The sequence below is a fragment of the Gracilinanus agilis genome, chromosome 2 (genome assembly GCF_016433145.1).
Source record: "Gracilinanus agilis isolate LMUSP501 chromosome 2, AgileGrace, whole genome shotgun sequence".
NCBI lineage: Eukaryota > Metazoa > Chordata > Mammalia > Didelphimorphia > Didelphidae > Gracilinanus > Gracilinanus agilis.
Genome location: NC_058131.1, coordinates 471,155,904 through 471,171,919, shown reverse-complemented (window position 1 = coordinate 471,171,919; position 16,016 = coordinate 471,155,904). Strand labels below are relative to the sequence as shown.

At 35.0% G+C, this 16,016-nt stretch overlaps 1 protein-coding gene across 2 annotated transcripts in view; it reads right to left on the bottom strand.

Annotated features, from left to right (window-relative positions):
* Positions 1-16,016, bottom strand: part of SLC35F4 (solute carrier family 35 member F4) — a 292,080-nt gene that overhangs the window by 45,936 nt on the left and 230,128 nt on the right. For both annotated transcript variants that reach the window (XM_044662036.1, XM_044662037.1), the window contains exon 2: positions 11,390-11,578. In XM_044662036.1, coding sequence (XP_044517971.1) covers positions 11,390-11,578 — 189 coding nt within the window. The remainder of the gene's footprint in view (positions 1-11,389; positions 11,579-16,016) is intronic.

The window sequence follows — 16,016 nt, the reverse complement described above, 5'->3', positions numbered from 1 at the left end:
TGAAAAGTATAGGAATAGAAGGACCTTTCCTAAAAATAATAAACAGTATATACCTAAAACCATCAACAAGCATTATATGCAATGGGGATAAATTAGAAGCCTTCCCAATAAGATCAGGAGTAGAACAAGAATGCCCATTATCACCTCTATTATTCAACAGAGTACTAGAAACACTAGGAGTAGCAATTAGAGAAGAAAAAAAATTGAAGGTATCAAAATAGGCAATGAGGAGACTAAGCTATCACTCTTTGCAGATGATATGATGGTATACTTAAAAATTCTAGAGAATCAACTAAGAAGCTTGTAGAAATAATCAACAACTTTATCAAAGTTGCAAGATACAAAATAAATGCACATAAATCATCAGCATCTCTATGTATTTCCAACACATCACAGCAGCAAGAGGTAGAAAGAAAAACACCATTTAAAATCACCCTAGACAATATAAAATGCTTAGGAATCTATCTACCAAAACAAACACAGCTATTATACGAAAACAACTACAAAACACTTTCCAAACAAATAAAACTGGACCTAAACAATTGGAAAGCCATTGATTGCTCATGGGTAGGATGAGCTAACATAATAAAAATGACCATTCTACCCAAATTAATTTACCTATTTAGCGCCATACCTATCAAACTACCAAAAAATTTCTTTACTGAATTAGAAAAAACTGTAACAAATTTCATTTGGAATAACAAAAGATCAAGAATATCAAGGGAAATAATGAAAAAAAAAATGTGAAGGAAGGGGGCCTAGCAGTACCAGATATTAAACTATACTATAAAGCAGAAATCATCAAAACAATATGGTACTGGCTAAGAGATAGAAGGGAGGATCAGTGGAATAGACTTGGGGTAAATGACATCAGCAAGACAGTGTATGATAAACCCAAAGAGCCCAACTTTTGGGACATGAATCCACTATTTGACAAAAACTGCTGGGAAATTTGGAAAATCATATGGAAGAGATTAGGTTTAGATCAACATCTCACACCCTACACCAAGATAAATTCAGAATGGGTGAATGACTTGAATATAAAAAGGGAAACTCTAAATAAGTTAAGTGAACACAGAATAGTATACTTGTCAGATCTCTGGAAAAGGAAAGATTTTAAAACCAAGCAAGAGTTAGAGAAAATTACAAAATGTAAATTAAATGATTTTGATTATATTAAACTAAAAAGCTTTTGTACAAACAAAAACAATCTAGTCAAAATCAGAAGGGAAAAAACAAATTGGGAAAAAATCTTTATAACAAAAAACTCTGACAGGGGTCTAATTACTCAAATATACAAGGAGTTAAATCAATTGTATAAAAAATCAAGCCATTCCCCAATTGATAAATGAGCAAGAGACATAAATAGGCAATTTTCAGGTAAAGAAATCAAAAGTATCAATAAGCACATGAGAAAGTGTTCTAAATCTCTAATAATTAGAGAAATGCAAATCAAAACAACTCTGAGGTATCACCTCACACCTAGCAGATTGGCTAAAATGAAAGAAGGGGAGAGTAATGAATGCTGGAGGAGATGTGGCAAAATTGGGACATTAATGCATTGCTGGTGGAGTTGTGAACGGATCCAACCATTCTTCCTGGCAATTTGGAACTATGCTCAAAGGGCTATAAAAATGCCTGCCCTTTGATCCAGCCATACCATTGTTGGGTTTGTACCCCAAAGAGATCATAAATAGACTTGTATGAAAATATTTATAGCTGTGCTTTTTATGGTGACAAAAAACTGGAAAAGGAGGGTATGTCCTTCAATTGGGGAATGGCTGAACAAACTGTGGTATATGCTGGTGATGGAATACTATTGTGCTAAAAGGAATAATAAACTGGAGAAGTTCAAGGTGAACTGGAAAGACCTCCAGGAACTGATGCAGAGCGAAAAGAGCAGAGCCAGAAGAACATTGTACACAGAGACTGATATACTGTGGTAAAATAGAATGCAATGGGCTTCTGTACTAGCAGCAATGCAATGACACAGGACAGCTCTGAGGGATTTATGGAAAAGAATGCTACCCACATTCAGAGGAAGAACTGCAGGAGAGGAAACATAAGAAAAACAACTGCTTGAACGCATGGGTTGGGGTGGACATGATTGGGATGTAGACTTGAAACTACCACACCAATGCAACTATCAACTATTTAGAAATAGGTCTTGATCACTGACACATGATAAAAACCAGTGGAAATATGCGTTGGCATGGATGGGGAGATTGCGGGGGGTGAAGGGGAAAGTAGGAGCATGAATCATGTAACCATGTTAAAAATTAATATTAATAAATGTTAAAAAAAAGCAAAGTAATGATCCAGGAATGCTATCAACATCTAGAAAAAGAAATTGGGAGTAGAAATCCAAAGGATTTATGATTTATCAATTGTATATATGCATGTATGATTTGGGGTTTTGGTCTCAAAAGATTATTTTATTACAAATATAAATAACATGGAAATGGATTTTTAGTGACAATATATGTATAACCCAGTGGAATTGCTTGTCCATTCCAGGAGGTGGCAGGGAAGACGAAAGGGAGACAACAAGAATCATGTAACCATGGAAAAAATTTTAAAAATAAAAATAAAATAAAATGTTTGTCTAAATCATACTAAGAACTCTAGTGAACCTTAAAGGTCATCTGATTTGGAATCCAAATTTTTTAAAAAATGAATGTTAAAAATTGTTTTTACATTGAAATATAAAAAAAAGCCAGCATCTGATTCATTCCTTTTACAGAGGCCAGAATTGAGACCCATTTGCCTAAGGTCACGTGGTCTCTGGTTTCAAGTGCCTCAGTACTTAGTAGGAGAAATAAAACATTTATACAAATAAATACAATGCAATTAAAAATTAAAGAAGTGAGTGCTAAAAGAGTGCTATGGATGTGTAATAAAGGGGATTATTATTTGTGAACTTTGACACTGAACCATTATTTTTATGGAGTTTAGGTATAATTGTAGTATTATATTTTGTGAGTAGTTTCCCCTTTCCCCTTTTTGGAGGCAAAAAAAGGTTACTTAAATGATTATATAGGAATGTGAATGGATGACAAAAAACAATCTTACAAGTTATCAGGAGGATTTCAGATTGACTGAAAGTGAGTTGGGGATTTTAAATCTAAACTTCTTTCAGTCCAAATATGTGGGTGAATCAAAGACCTGTGGATAGTTGTGATTCTATTTTTGTTTTAGAGCTATTGAGAGCAGCAAAAAGGGCAGAGGGAGCTCAGTGGGATATTGGATAGTGATGGACTTAGAATCAGGAAGACCTGAGTTCAAATGCTTTCTCAGACAGTTACTAGCTATCTGATACGGGGCAAGTAATTCAACCTCTCTTCATCTCAGTTTCTTCATCTGTAAAATGGAGATTATCATAACACCTATCCCTCAGAGTTGTTATAAGAATCAAGTGAAATAAAACATGTATGTTTATACACATATACACACATGTTTTCCAAGCTTTGAAGAACTAGATATGTTATTGTTGTTGTTATCAGAAAAAGATCAAAGGCTAAACTAGGTGAACACCTGACAAAATGGCATCACCAGTTCTGGGACAGAGGATTGAGTGGTCCTATAGTCAAAAATTGAATTAAAAAATGATGTCAGAGGGGGAAGCGAGGCAACTCAGTAAATTTGAGAGCCAGCCCTAGAGATGGGAGGTCCAGGGTTCAAATTTTGTCTCAGACACTTCTAGTTGTATGACTCAAGTCACTTAACCCCCATTGCCTAGCCCTTACCAACACACAGTATTGATTCTAAGATGGAAGGTAAGATTTTGTTTTGCTTTTTTTAATGAGATCAGATCTTAAGTAGCTGTGCAACCCTGGGCAAGTCACTTAAATTCTAACTACCCCAGTTTCTTCATTTGCAAAGTGAGAATATTAATAGTACCTACTTCCCAGGGTTGTTGTGAGGAACAAATAAGATAATATTTGTAAAATTCTTTGTAAACCTTAAATAACTAGATAAGTGTTAGCTATTCCTATTATTACAATCAACTGCATTTGACAGAACTTTCTCACTTATACTTTTATTTGAAATTTTATTCCTACCATTTCTTGATACTGCCTTCTCTGCTTGTGAATAGATCCTTGAAACAGTACACTTGAGCACAGTCTCAAGGATGATTGAAGTGAAAAAGAAGAGTAGGAAAATCTTCTGGAATCCAAAAAATGGTGGTGTTAAGGGCCAGTTAATTGCTCTTGGACTTGATATTTTGGGTTTCTAACCAAAGAAACTAAACAAACTAACGGAGTAAGATCAAACTTAGCATGTTGGTATAGGTATCAGAGATCAGTGAAGTTTATAAATCAGTGAAAGGAAAAAATCTATGGGAGAAAGGCAAGATCCTTTTAGCTGGATTTAAAAAGGATCTTATACCTTGGGAAAGCTGTCTATTATCAAGAGATTACTATTAGCTGGGAGGATCAGAGAAGATTTCACAGAAAAACTGGTGTTTGAAAAAAAGGACTTGAAGAATGAACATTAATCTAAAGATAGAGATGGTATGTAGATCTGGTCATGTTACTCTGCTCAAAATCTTCAATAATTCTCTATTTTTAATGAATAAGGTAAATTCCTATGCCTCCCTGAAGGCCTGTCACATCTGGCTACCAATCTGGATTTCTACACTTATTTCATACTATTCTTCCACCACTTTCTACTCTACCACTACTATTGCAGCTATTGCCCCAACCTCAAAAATGGACTACCAGAAGCCATGCCTGGAAAAGATTAAAAACTTAGCCCTGCAAGACCTTGGAGTGTGCAGGCTCATCTTTGTAATTTTTTTCATACTTTTTTTGGTTGCCATTTTCCACTTTGCCACCACATCTCTTTCCACCTCTTGTTTTGAGTTTTACTCAAATCAATACCACCACTGCTTCTAGAAAAGGTATATCTACCAACTGCTTTATTGTACAACTCACCATCTTCATAACTTCCCAGACCACAGTTTCTTTGACTACCACTTTCCTCTGTGTATGGTCTTCCCACTAAAATGCAAGCTGTTTGAGCATAGATTGTTTCAATTTTGTATTTCTATTTTTTTTTGCCCTATTGCTCAGCATAGTGCTTCACTCATATTTAGGGCTTAACAAATGGATTTTCCTTTATTCATCATGACCTCCATTTTCTAGTGCAATTTGACAGTCTTTTTGCCCTTTGAATTCACTCTGTTTTCCTACCTCTGTAACTTTTCACATTACTTACAATGCCTAGAATGTCCTCTTCCATCAGTATTTATGGAGTAGGAAATACTGACAGAAGAGGACATTCTAGGCATTATAACCCCCAACCCCCCATAATTCCTAAAAAGTTTGTAATGGCCTCTTCCTGACCAGACATTACAAAGAACTTTGTTTCTTATTTCTCTAATGTATCTAACATTTTTTAATTATACCACTATTTTTAAATATAGGGATTATTTCACTCCTTGTACTAATATACCAAGTACCTAGCATAGTGTCTGGTACATAGATATTTAATAGTTTCTTCTTGATTGATTAGCATATCTTCCTATTAAAGGAAACTAAATTCAATGAAACAAGATATCATATTTTATATAAACACTCACTGATAACTAGTAAAGTGCTAGGCACACAGCAGATGGCAAATAAATATTTGATGAACTGAATCCATGCCAGTATGAATAAAGTAGACTAAAAAACATCATTTGTGGTTGGAGAATGAGTCTTGTTTGACTAGTATACTAGATTCTAAAAAGGAATAGTGGGAGATAAAGTTAGAAAGTTAAGTAGGACTAGACCATATATTCAAATTAAGATTGTAAGCATATATTAGACATCTATTATTTTCCATGTGCTGTGTAAAATTCTTAGGATAAAATAAAAACAAAAAATAGAACTTGCTCTCAAGGACTTCATAATTTTATCAGGGAAATCTAGAATCAGAGATAAAAAGGAAGAAAATTACAGACATGGAGGACAGCCAGTGGAAATGCATGAAATTGGGACTTGGGAGTGTCTTGCGATAAAACAGCAAGAAGACTAGTATAAATGGATCACAGAATATGCAAAAGAGAAGAAGGTGCAAAAAGCCTAGAAAGGATGGGAGTGGGCCAGGTTATGAAGGGTTTTTAAAAAACAGAAAACTGTGAATGCCATGTTAAAGAGTTTGAACTTCATTTTCTAGGGAATGTTGAATATCTGGTAGTTTGGGGGTAGGGAAGTGTCATGATCAGAGCTATACCTTAGGAAGACAACTATTACTACCATGTAGAGGGTGAATTAGAGGCAGATGAGACTGGAGGCAGGAAATATTAAAGTAGTCTAGGCAATAAGTATTGAAAATTTGAACTAAGGCAGTGGCAATAGAAATAAAAGACAAGGAAAGATTGGAGAAATATTAAAAGGGTAGAACTAAGAGAAATTAGTGAATTGTTGTGGATGAAAAAGAGAGAAATGAGAGTCAAAGATGGCATGAGGTCATCCAAAACTACTTTTGTCTGCAAAAAATAGTGGTGCCATGAATAAAAATACAAAGATCAGGAAAAGCAATACATCTAGACCACAAGAGAGAGGTTTAGGCAATAGATAAAGATTGTAAGGTTAAAGCTCTAGTTTTGTATTAGATCAGCAAGGAAGAATTTTCAGTGAGAGAAAAGAACTAAAAAGAAAAATCTTGGAGGAGTCCTAAATTTAGAAAACTAGAGGGTATAAAGCAAAAATGCAGCAGTGACAGAGGAAGAAAGACAACCAGGAAAACATACCTTCATGGAAAGAAAGGGAGCAGAGTGTTTCAAGGAAGAACAGATGATCAGTTACATTAAATATTGCTGACTACTCATAGGGAAATAAAGACTGAGAAATGGCAATTTAATTTTATGATTATTTGCTTATTGGCAACCACTGAGAGTAGATTCTAAGGGTCCAGAAGTCAGATCACAGGGGAATGAAGGGTATACAGTAAAGAAATTGTTAGAGACAATCAGTGTTGGATGATCTTCTGTAATTGTTATGGAAGAAAATTTAATCACCTGCTGCCAATCTGGTAATGAATCTCTGAACTTAAATTTAAAAAATATCTATTACATGTCTTGCTGGAATTTGCACTTTTCTGGCAAAAGCCATTCCTATGGCAAGGCATCAGAGTAGGCATTCATTTAGGATAAACATATTTAGAGGCGGGACTTTAAACTCAGGTGTTCCTGACTCACAAGCAAGGTGAGCCAAACCATCTAAAACCTTTATTGAAACAGCCCTGGTACTTTGAGTCCCAAAGACCAGGGAATAGCAATGTTACTCAGATCATAATCTCTGCTTCCAGTCTGGACTCTATGGTCATCATCAAGGAGAGCAATGCCTGTGGGGAAGAGGCCTACTACCATCCTTGCCACTGACCACTTAAACTGATGATTAACTGCCACCAATAATCAGCTAAGGCAACAGAACCCCAGGAAAAATAGCATCACCCAAATGCAGTCCAGATCCTAAAACCTTCATCTAAGGAAACAACTTTTCTGGAGATGTGACCTGACCTGTTCCTGCAGGTGTTTCAGTCTTTGCTTCCTTAGCAGCTAAAGCTACTTAGGACTAGGAAAAGAAAGTTCCTGCTACCAAAATCGTTGGCACTGTCAAATGGCTCAATATCAAAAAGAGACATGGTTTTATCAGTGCAAATTACTTTAAAGAAGATGCATTACCATCAACTTTGCCACTGCCGCTAAGAACCTTGGGGCTTTTCAAATTACTTGCAGCTGAAACCTCCTATAATGTGTTGACACTCCCTGTTAGAATGTGATATTCATGAGAACTTTTTCTATTTTCCCATTTGCATCTCTAGTACTTAGCAAAATACTTTTTACACAGAAAGTTCTTAATAAATGCTTTCTGATTCATTTATTCATTCACTTATTTGTAATAGATTTCAATTAGCCAGAATATTTAATAGAAAAGGAGAAGATAGGTGGAGGAAAAGAGAAATTATAAGATGAAAAGAAGGAAAGCTGAGAGAACTCATATCTGATGGTTTTGATTTCAGTAAAATAAGAGTTTGGGTTGAGTTGTTTTAAGTTAAAAAGAAATTGGAAAAGGTCTAGAATAGCTTTTGTGGGTAATTTCTATAGAAGAAGAAAAGGATCATTGAGCAATATTAAGATCCCACAAAGTGAGGAAGGGTAAAGGAAAAAGACAGAGAGACAGACACAGAGAGGCAGAGACAGAGAGACAGATAATAATTTTGAAGTAGAATAAATGTGATTTTCAATAGAATTACTTGGAAGCACAGGAATGGGTGCAAAAAAAATTATATTGTGGAAATTTACTCCCTGAAGGTAAAGGACATGGTGAGTCCTACTAAGCTAGTCAGAATAGAGTTGAAATAGCTGATCATTTCAGAGAAGAAGTTGAACAAAAGGAAGACAAGAAGCTAATGGAATGAGCGATTAGAAAGAGGCCTGATTCATGGGGATCATAAGATCATGGATTTAGAGACAGAATGGACCTTAGAAGTTATTGAGTCCTGAGGTCTTATTTTACAGATGATGAAAAAGAATGAGAAAAAGAGGTTAAATGACTTACCCAGGATCACAAAGCAAAAGAAGCAGGATTTGAATGCAGATCTTTCTAACTGAATTCAATGCCCTACAGTGTCTAAACATAGCTTGTCTGTACATAGTTATTTGCATACTATCTCTCACACTACACTGTGAATTCTTTTTTTTAACATTTATTAATATTTATTTTTTAGAAAACTTAACATGATTACATAATTCATGCTCTTTTTTTCACCTTCACCCCCTGAGTTCCCCCCTCACCCCATGGCTGATGCGTATTTCCACTGTTTTTTACTTGTGTCATTGATCAAGACCTATTTCCAAATTGTTGATAGTTGCATTGGTGAGGTAGTTTCGAGTCTACATCCCAAATCATGTCCACCTCAACTCGTGTGTTCAAGCAGTTGTTTTTCTTCTGTTTCCACTCCTGCAGTTCTTCCTCTGAATGTGAATAGCGTTCCTTTCCATAAGTCCCTCAGAATTGTCCTGGGTCACTGCATTGCTGCGAGTACAGAAGTCCATTACATTCTATTTTACCACAGTGTATTGGTCTCTGTGTACAATGTTCTTCTGGCTCTGCTCCTTTCATTCTGCATCAATTCCTGGAGGTCTTTCCAGTTCACATGGAATTCCTCCAGTTTATTATTCCTTTGAGCACAATAGTATTCCATCACCAGCATATACCACAATTTATTCAGCCATTCCCCAATTGAAGGACATACCCTCCTTTTCCAGTTTTTTCCACCACAAAAAGCAAGGATATAAATATTTTTGTAGAAGTCTGTTTATCTATGATCTCTTTGGGGTACAAACCCAACAATGGTATGGCTGGATCAAAGAGCAGTCATTCTTTTATACCCCGTTGAGCATAGTTCCAAATTGCCAGCCAGAATGGTTGGATCAGTTCACAACTGCACCAGCAATGCATTAATGTCCCAGTTTTGCCACATCTCCTCCAGCATTCATTACTCTCCCCTTCTTTCATTTTAGCCAATCTGCTAGGTGTGAGGTGATACCTCAGAGTTGTTTTGATTTGCATTTCTCTAATTATTAGAGATTTAGAACACTTTCTCATGTGCTTATTGATACTTTTGATTTCTTTACCTGAAAATTGCCTATTTATGTCTCTTGCCCATTTATCAACTGGGGAATGGCTTAATTTTTTATACAATTGATTTAACTCGTTGTATATTTGAGTAATTAGACCCCTGTCAGAGTTTTTTGTTTTAAAGATTTTTTCCCAATTTGTTGTTTCCCTTCTGATTTCGACTACATTGTTTTTGTTTGTACAAAAGCTTTTTAGTTTAATATAATCAAAACCATTTATTTTACATTTTGTAATTTTCTCTAACTCTTGCTTGGTTTTAAAATCTTTCCTTTCCCAGAGATCTGATAGGTATTCTATTCTGTGTTCACTTAACTTATTTATAGTTTCCCTCTTTATATTCAAGTCATTCACCCATTCTGAATTTATCTTGGTGTAGGGTGTAAGATGTTGATCTAAACCTAATCTCTCCCATATTGTTTTCCAAATTTCTCAGCAAATAGTGGATTCATGTCCCAAAAGTTGGGCTCTTTGGGTTTATCATACACTGTCTTGCTGATGTCATTTACCCCAAGTCTATTCTACTGATCCTCCCTTCTGTCTCTTACCCAGTACCTCATTGTTTTGATGAATATCTGATACTGCTAGGCCCCCTTTTTCACATTTTTTTTCATTATTTCCCTTGATATTCTTGATCTTTTGTTATTCCAGATGAACTTTGTTATAGTTTTTCCTAATTCAGTAAAAAAGTTTTTTGGGAGTTTGATAGGTATGGTGCTAAATAGGTAAATTAATTTGGGTAGAATGGTCATTTTTATTATGTTAGCTCATCCAACCAATGAGCAATCAATGTTTTTCCAATTGTTTAGATCTAGTTTTAATTGTTTGGAAAGTGTTTTGTAGTTCTGTTCCTATAATTCCTGTGTTTGTTTTGGTAGATAGATTCCTAAGTATTTTATATTGTCTAGGGTGATTTTAAATGGTGTTTCTCTTTCTACCTCTTGCTTCTCTAATGTGTTGGAAATGTATAGAAATGCTGATGATTTATGTGCATTTATTTTGTATCCTGCAACTTTGCTAAAGTTGTTGATTATTTCTACAAGCTTCTAAGTTGATTCTCTAGGATTTTTTAAGTAGACCATCATATCATCTGCAAAGAGTGATAGCTTAGTGTCCTCATTACCTATTTTGATACCTTCAATTTCTTTTTCTTCTCTAATTGAGAAAGTCCAACACAATGCAATATAAGCTATGTGCAAACACGCTTCAGCCCATTCCTCATCATTACTCAAGTTTCTACTCACAAAACCCTCCCTGTCAACCTAGTGCCCCTGATGACTTTTTGCATCTACACTAGTGGTGATGAGGTCCAGAGAAGAATTAAAAGGGGTTTCAGAATTATTCCTTGATATTTTTCTTTTTTATTTATTAAAATTGTCTTTCTAAGAATCAAAAGTGTAATATGCTTGAACTATTCTCAGAATAGCAAAGGATCTGTGTTTTCCACAATCTAGCCCCAAAATGGGGTAATACTTATTTGTTGAGACTTGTTAGCTGTTTTTAATTAAATCATCTTTAAGATGTTCTGTGCCAGTGTCTACTTTATCAGATATGAGGATGTCCTACTATATGCTATGTATAGAGAATTCCCTTATTTTTCTGCCTCTTGTCTCCCAAATGTTCTTGGGTTTTTTGGTTGTTCAAAGGAGACCATGTTAACCCTTTCACATTCTGCATTCAGAGTAATATCTCTCACAGACAAATAAAAAACATTTATCACAAAGACACATCGAAATTTTAAGAGTAGTTTACATGCCTACCTGATCTGTTTTGTCTTTCCCCTCTGCTGTGTCCACAAACTCCAGAAGAACCTCGGCTCTGGAGTTCGAGAATGGGGGCTGCAGAATCTTCAGCACCAGACAAAGGGGACAGCTGCCTAACAATGCTACTGTGTGAATTGGGACAGTTGGCTCCTGGTTTGCATCGGATTACAGATGATCTAGAGGTACCTGAGAAGAAAGAATTTTTATCAGTTTAAAAACTTCCTGGAGGAAAAAAACTAGAGCTGATTAAAAAAAAACTTGACAGTTAAATACATAGTGATATATCATTCAAAAGAAGTGGAATAGCTGTAATAATCACTATTTTATAATAGAATCCTAAGAAGAAATGATTAATTTTTACAAGGTAGGAGATTCCTAAGCCAGACTACAGCATGGTATTGTGTAAATGGGTGAACTTAGAGTTAGAATAATTCTGGTTAAAGTACTCTTCTAGGCTAGCTGTTGTATCCTATCTAGCATAACTGCTTCCAATTTCTTCCCTGCCATTCATTGGCAGAATAATCTTCCTAAGATAATACTTCTATTGCAATACTTCAGAAATAGTCAATAATTCCCAAACATCTACATGCAATAGTTTCTATCCTATGTAAATTGTGGACCTCTAATTGGCAATGTCATTACAAAGAGTACCTAAATCAATCATTCAATCAATTAGCATTTAGTAAACACCTACTTAGTACAAGTAAGAGTGCTAGGCTTTGGGGATAAAAGACAAAATAAACATTTCATGCCCTCAAGGAGCATGTATTCTATCTTGGGGAAGAGGAAAGGGAAAGAGGAGGCAATACGTACATATAGAAACATATAGAATAAAAATAAAAGGTAATTGGGTTAGGAAACTAGCAGTTATAGGAATGAAAGGCAAAAGGGGACAGCTGGTTTGAGTTTTGAATAAAAAAAAAGATTGCCAGAAGTAAAGGTATGAAAGGATTTTGTTCCAATGCAGATGAACAGTTCTAAGACAAGGAGATGGGAAATGGAATGCCAAGTACAAGGAGCAATAAGAAAACCAAATTAGCTGGACAGGAGAATACAAGAAGGGCAGATAAGGCATAACAAGGCTGGAATGAGAGCCTGAGGTCATATAAAGGTCTTTAAAAGCCAAATAGGTCTTTCTATTTGATTGTTAAGTTAATAAGGAGCCATGAGATTTATTTAGTAGAAGAGTGTCATAGTCAGATCTTTGATTTTTAAAAATCTCTTTAGTAGCCATATGGAGGATAGATTGGAGTGGGGTGAGACTTGAGGAAGGGATACTTATCAGGAGACTTATAATACTCCAGGCAAGAGGTGATGTGAGCTTGAATTTCTGTGTACACCATGATGCACATAGTTTGACAAAATGCATTTTTTTATTTAAAAGTGCTTCTTATAATCTCAAATTTTAGGATAAGTATAGAATGAAGTCCAAAATCAACCTTATTTTAAAGACCATGATATAGTCCTACATTTTCTATATGAATTTATTTTCTGCTACTCTCTAATATGAATCTTTCATACCAACCAATGAAATCCCCTGCTGTGATTCAAACATATGCTCATTACTAACTGAGACTTTGCTTAATATTCTAGGCCAGGTCAAGCTCCTGTTTTTCAGACTTGAAATTAGAATGTAATAAAAACCCTTGTGCATCACAAAATAACAAATTAATCATCCCAATAAAGTATTAAAAGTATATAATTACTAAAAAATAAATTGCATCCTCCTCTCCCTCGACATTTGCCAGGCAGTGATTTTAGATCAAAAAGACATCCTGTAAGGCAGTAGAATTTCTGCCAAATATCAGGAATATCAACTCTCTGGAGGCTTTTACTGCACCTATTCCTCTGGACTAATCAAATCTTGAAGTCAACCATTTAGATAAAATAGAAAAAAATCTCATTTTCTTAAGAAAAGTTCTCTATTTGACTGTGTATAGGTTATACTCCACAAAATAGGCAAATGTTTTTGTGAGTACATGTTATTTCAAAATATAGATATCTTGTTTATGTTTCATTGTCTTACTTGACTTCATGCTCCATGAGGACAACAATTTAACACCCTTTCAGGGGCTCACTCCCCAATTTGAGCTTCTACCCATTGTTTTGAGTCTCTAGAGGGCAGCTGACTCTAACTCTAAGATTCAAAGGGTAACCCTGAAGGGCTAAAGTTGCTTAATAATGTCACTCAAAGGTCCCCAACTAATCTACTTCCCGCTAACAATCAATCACCTGCTTCCATTAAGCTTTTAGGAAAAGGATTTATGTAGTTCCTAAAATTAATTTAAAAACAAATAATCTGGACTACCAGCATTGCTAGTTATCCAGAAGCACAAGAGTAGGAAAAACATTCTAAAACTAATTCAAAAAGCTTATTATTAGAATATAGGGTGCATTTTGAAATGTGTGGGTAGTGTTTGGATAAAAGTCTGTGTTTGTAGGAGCTACATAAGTCTGGCTTCCTGCCATCACTTCTCTCACAAAGGAAAAAGAAAACCTGGAACACATCCTAAAGTCTGGAAGCTTTTGAGTTAATCCGTTTCCTAAATGAGGTAATAATTTTTAAAAACTATTCCCTTTTCTATTAGGTCTTCTGACTTAAATACGTAAGTATATAAACAATGCCACAATAGATACTTTTCTAATTACTTTGACAATTATGTAAAAAATGCTGGCAATTTACTACACTGAAATTTTTTGAAAATGATTTAGATATGAAGCCAAGACTTCAGACTGTAAATTAATCAGCCATCCCCACAGCAACAGAGGACAGAGAAAAGCCGCATTGGAAATGTGCAGCTATCAAGAAATCAGTGACCTGCTGAAATCAGGCTTGGCCCTCTATTTCACTGTCATCATGTCAAGTGAGAAACAAAGCAGTAGGCTTTGCTGAATGAAAATATAAAGCTCCAGGCAACCTGGCTCACATTTTTAAACTAATGTAGGCAAGGGAATGGACCTGTCTTTTTTTTATTTGTTTGTTTGTTACATTAAAATTCCCAGGTAACTCCCTCCCTCCACTCACCACAATAGAGAAGGCATTATTTGACAAAAAGACATATGTAAAAAACACTACATCTTGGTTGTTTCTATTTATCAGTTCTTTCTCTGGAGATAGATATACACAAGTCCTTCTTCAAACAATATTTCTGTTGCTGTATATCCCTTGGTTCTGCTCATTTCACTCTTCATAATTTCATGTAGGTCTTTCCATTTTTAATATTATCCCTATCTTTTATACATAACACAAGTCTGCTTTTATCCTTAACTATCTTTTGCATGTTAAATAATTATACTCAAGCCAGAGCTATCACCACCATCATCATCATTATCTTTAACTTTATTACCATCATTAAACAGAGGTACAATTAGAATCAAATATCTCTGAATTTACAGAGATCCATTTAAAATAACAATTTTTAAGAAATCTCAGAGCAGAGTTTAACAAAAGTTTATTTCCATGTAGAAAAGATCTACTTTTTTAAAAAAATGCCTGCTTTCTATACTTATGTTACAGTATATTTAACTCATCCATTCAACTTAATACAACGAACTGCTTGCATACACGAATTTAAAAGCCCTCTGACTCCAGACTGATCACGAAAAACATCACAATATAATAATGATCATAGCCTAGCCAAACCAACAATCTACTAATAGTCTTGTTTATGTAAGCAAAAATTGGATTTTTCATTGGTCACTAATGAATAAGGAGAATGAGTTTCTAAAATCCTGTAAGAAAATTTGAGTGTTAGAGATACATCTATATAGCAAAGCAAGTATTAGCATTCTTATTTTAGTAATGAGGAATCTTGAGTTTGGAGAGATAACATAGCTTGTCAAATATCACTTTGTTATTAAGTGTCAGTCTCATGGCACAGTCAATAGAAGTATTGAACTTGGAGTCAGGAGGATCTCATTTCCAATCCTGCCTCAGATAATTACTTGGCTGTGAGGCCCTGGGCAAATCACTTGAACTCTCTCAGCCTATTTCCTAATTTGCAAAATGGGATAATAACAGTACAGAGTTTTTGTGAAAATCAAATGAGATAATATATGTAAAATTGGGGTTATAATAGCATCTACTCCACAGGGTTGTTGTGAGGATCAAATGAGACATCATTTGGAAAAGTTCTTAACACAGTGCCTGGCACATAGTAGACATTCAATAAATATTTGGTCCTTTCCCTCTTGAAAATCTTAAAAGTAGTATTTGAAATTCTTACGAAATAGAAAATTTTGGAGTTAATGAACCTGAAATCAGTACTATCTTCACTATGTACTACCTTTGTGACCTTGGACAAGTCACTTAACCTTTTATGGGCTCCATTTACTCAAATGTAAAACTGTAATAAATGATCTCTAAAGTCTCTTCTAATTCTATTTAATTGGACAATGGTAACCACAGAGACTATAAAAAGTAACGGGGAGGTCTCATGACAAATATTTGGGAACAAAGATGTGGGACACATGGATAATGAGAAGAGCTTTATTTAGAGTTCTATAAATATATCTATATTTTATTTGCAGTTCTCAAATGATGCCATCAACTCACAATCTCAGATGTGATCATGGTTACCTGATTAGATCCAGAAGGAAGTAAGTATTAAGGAGTTAATTTTAT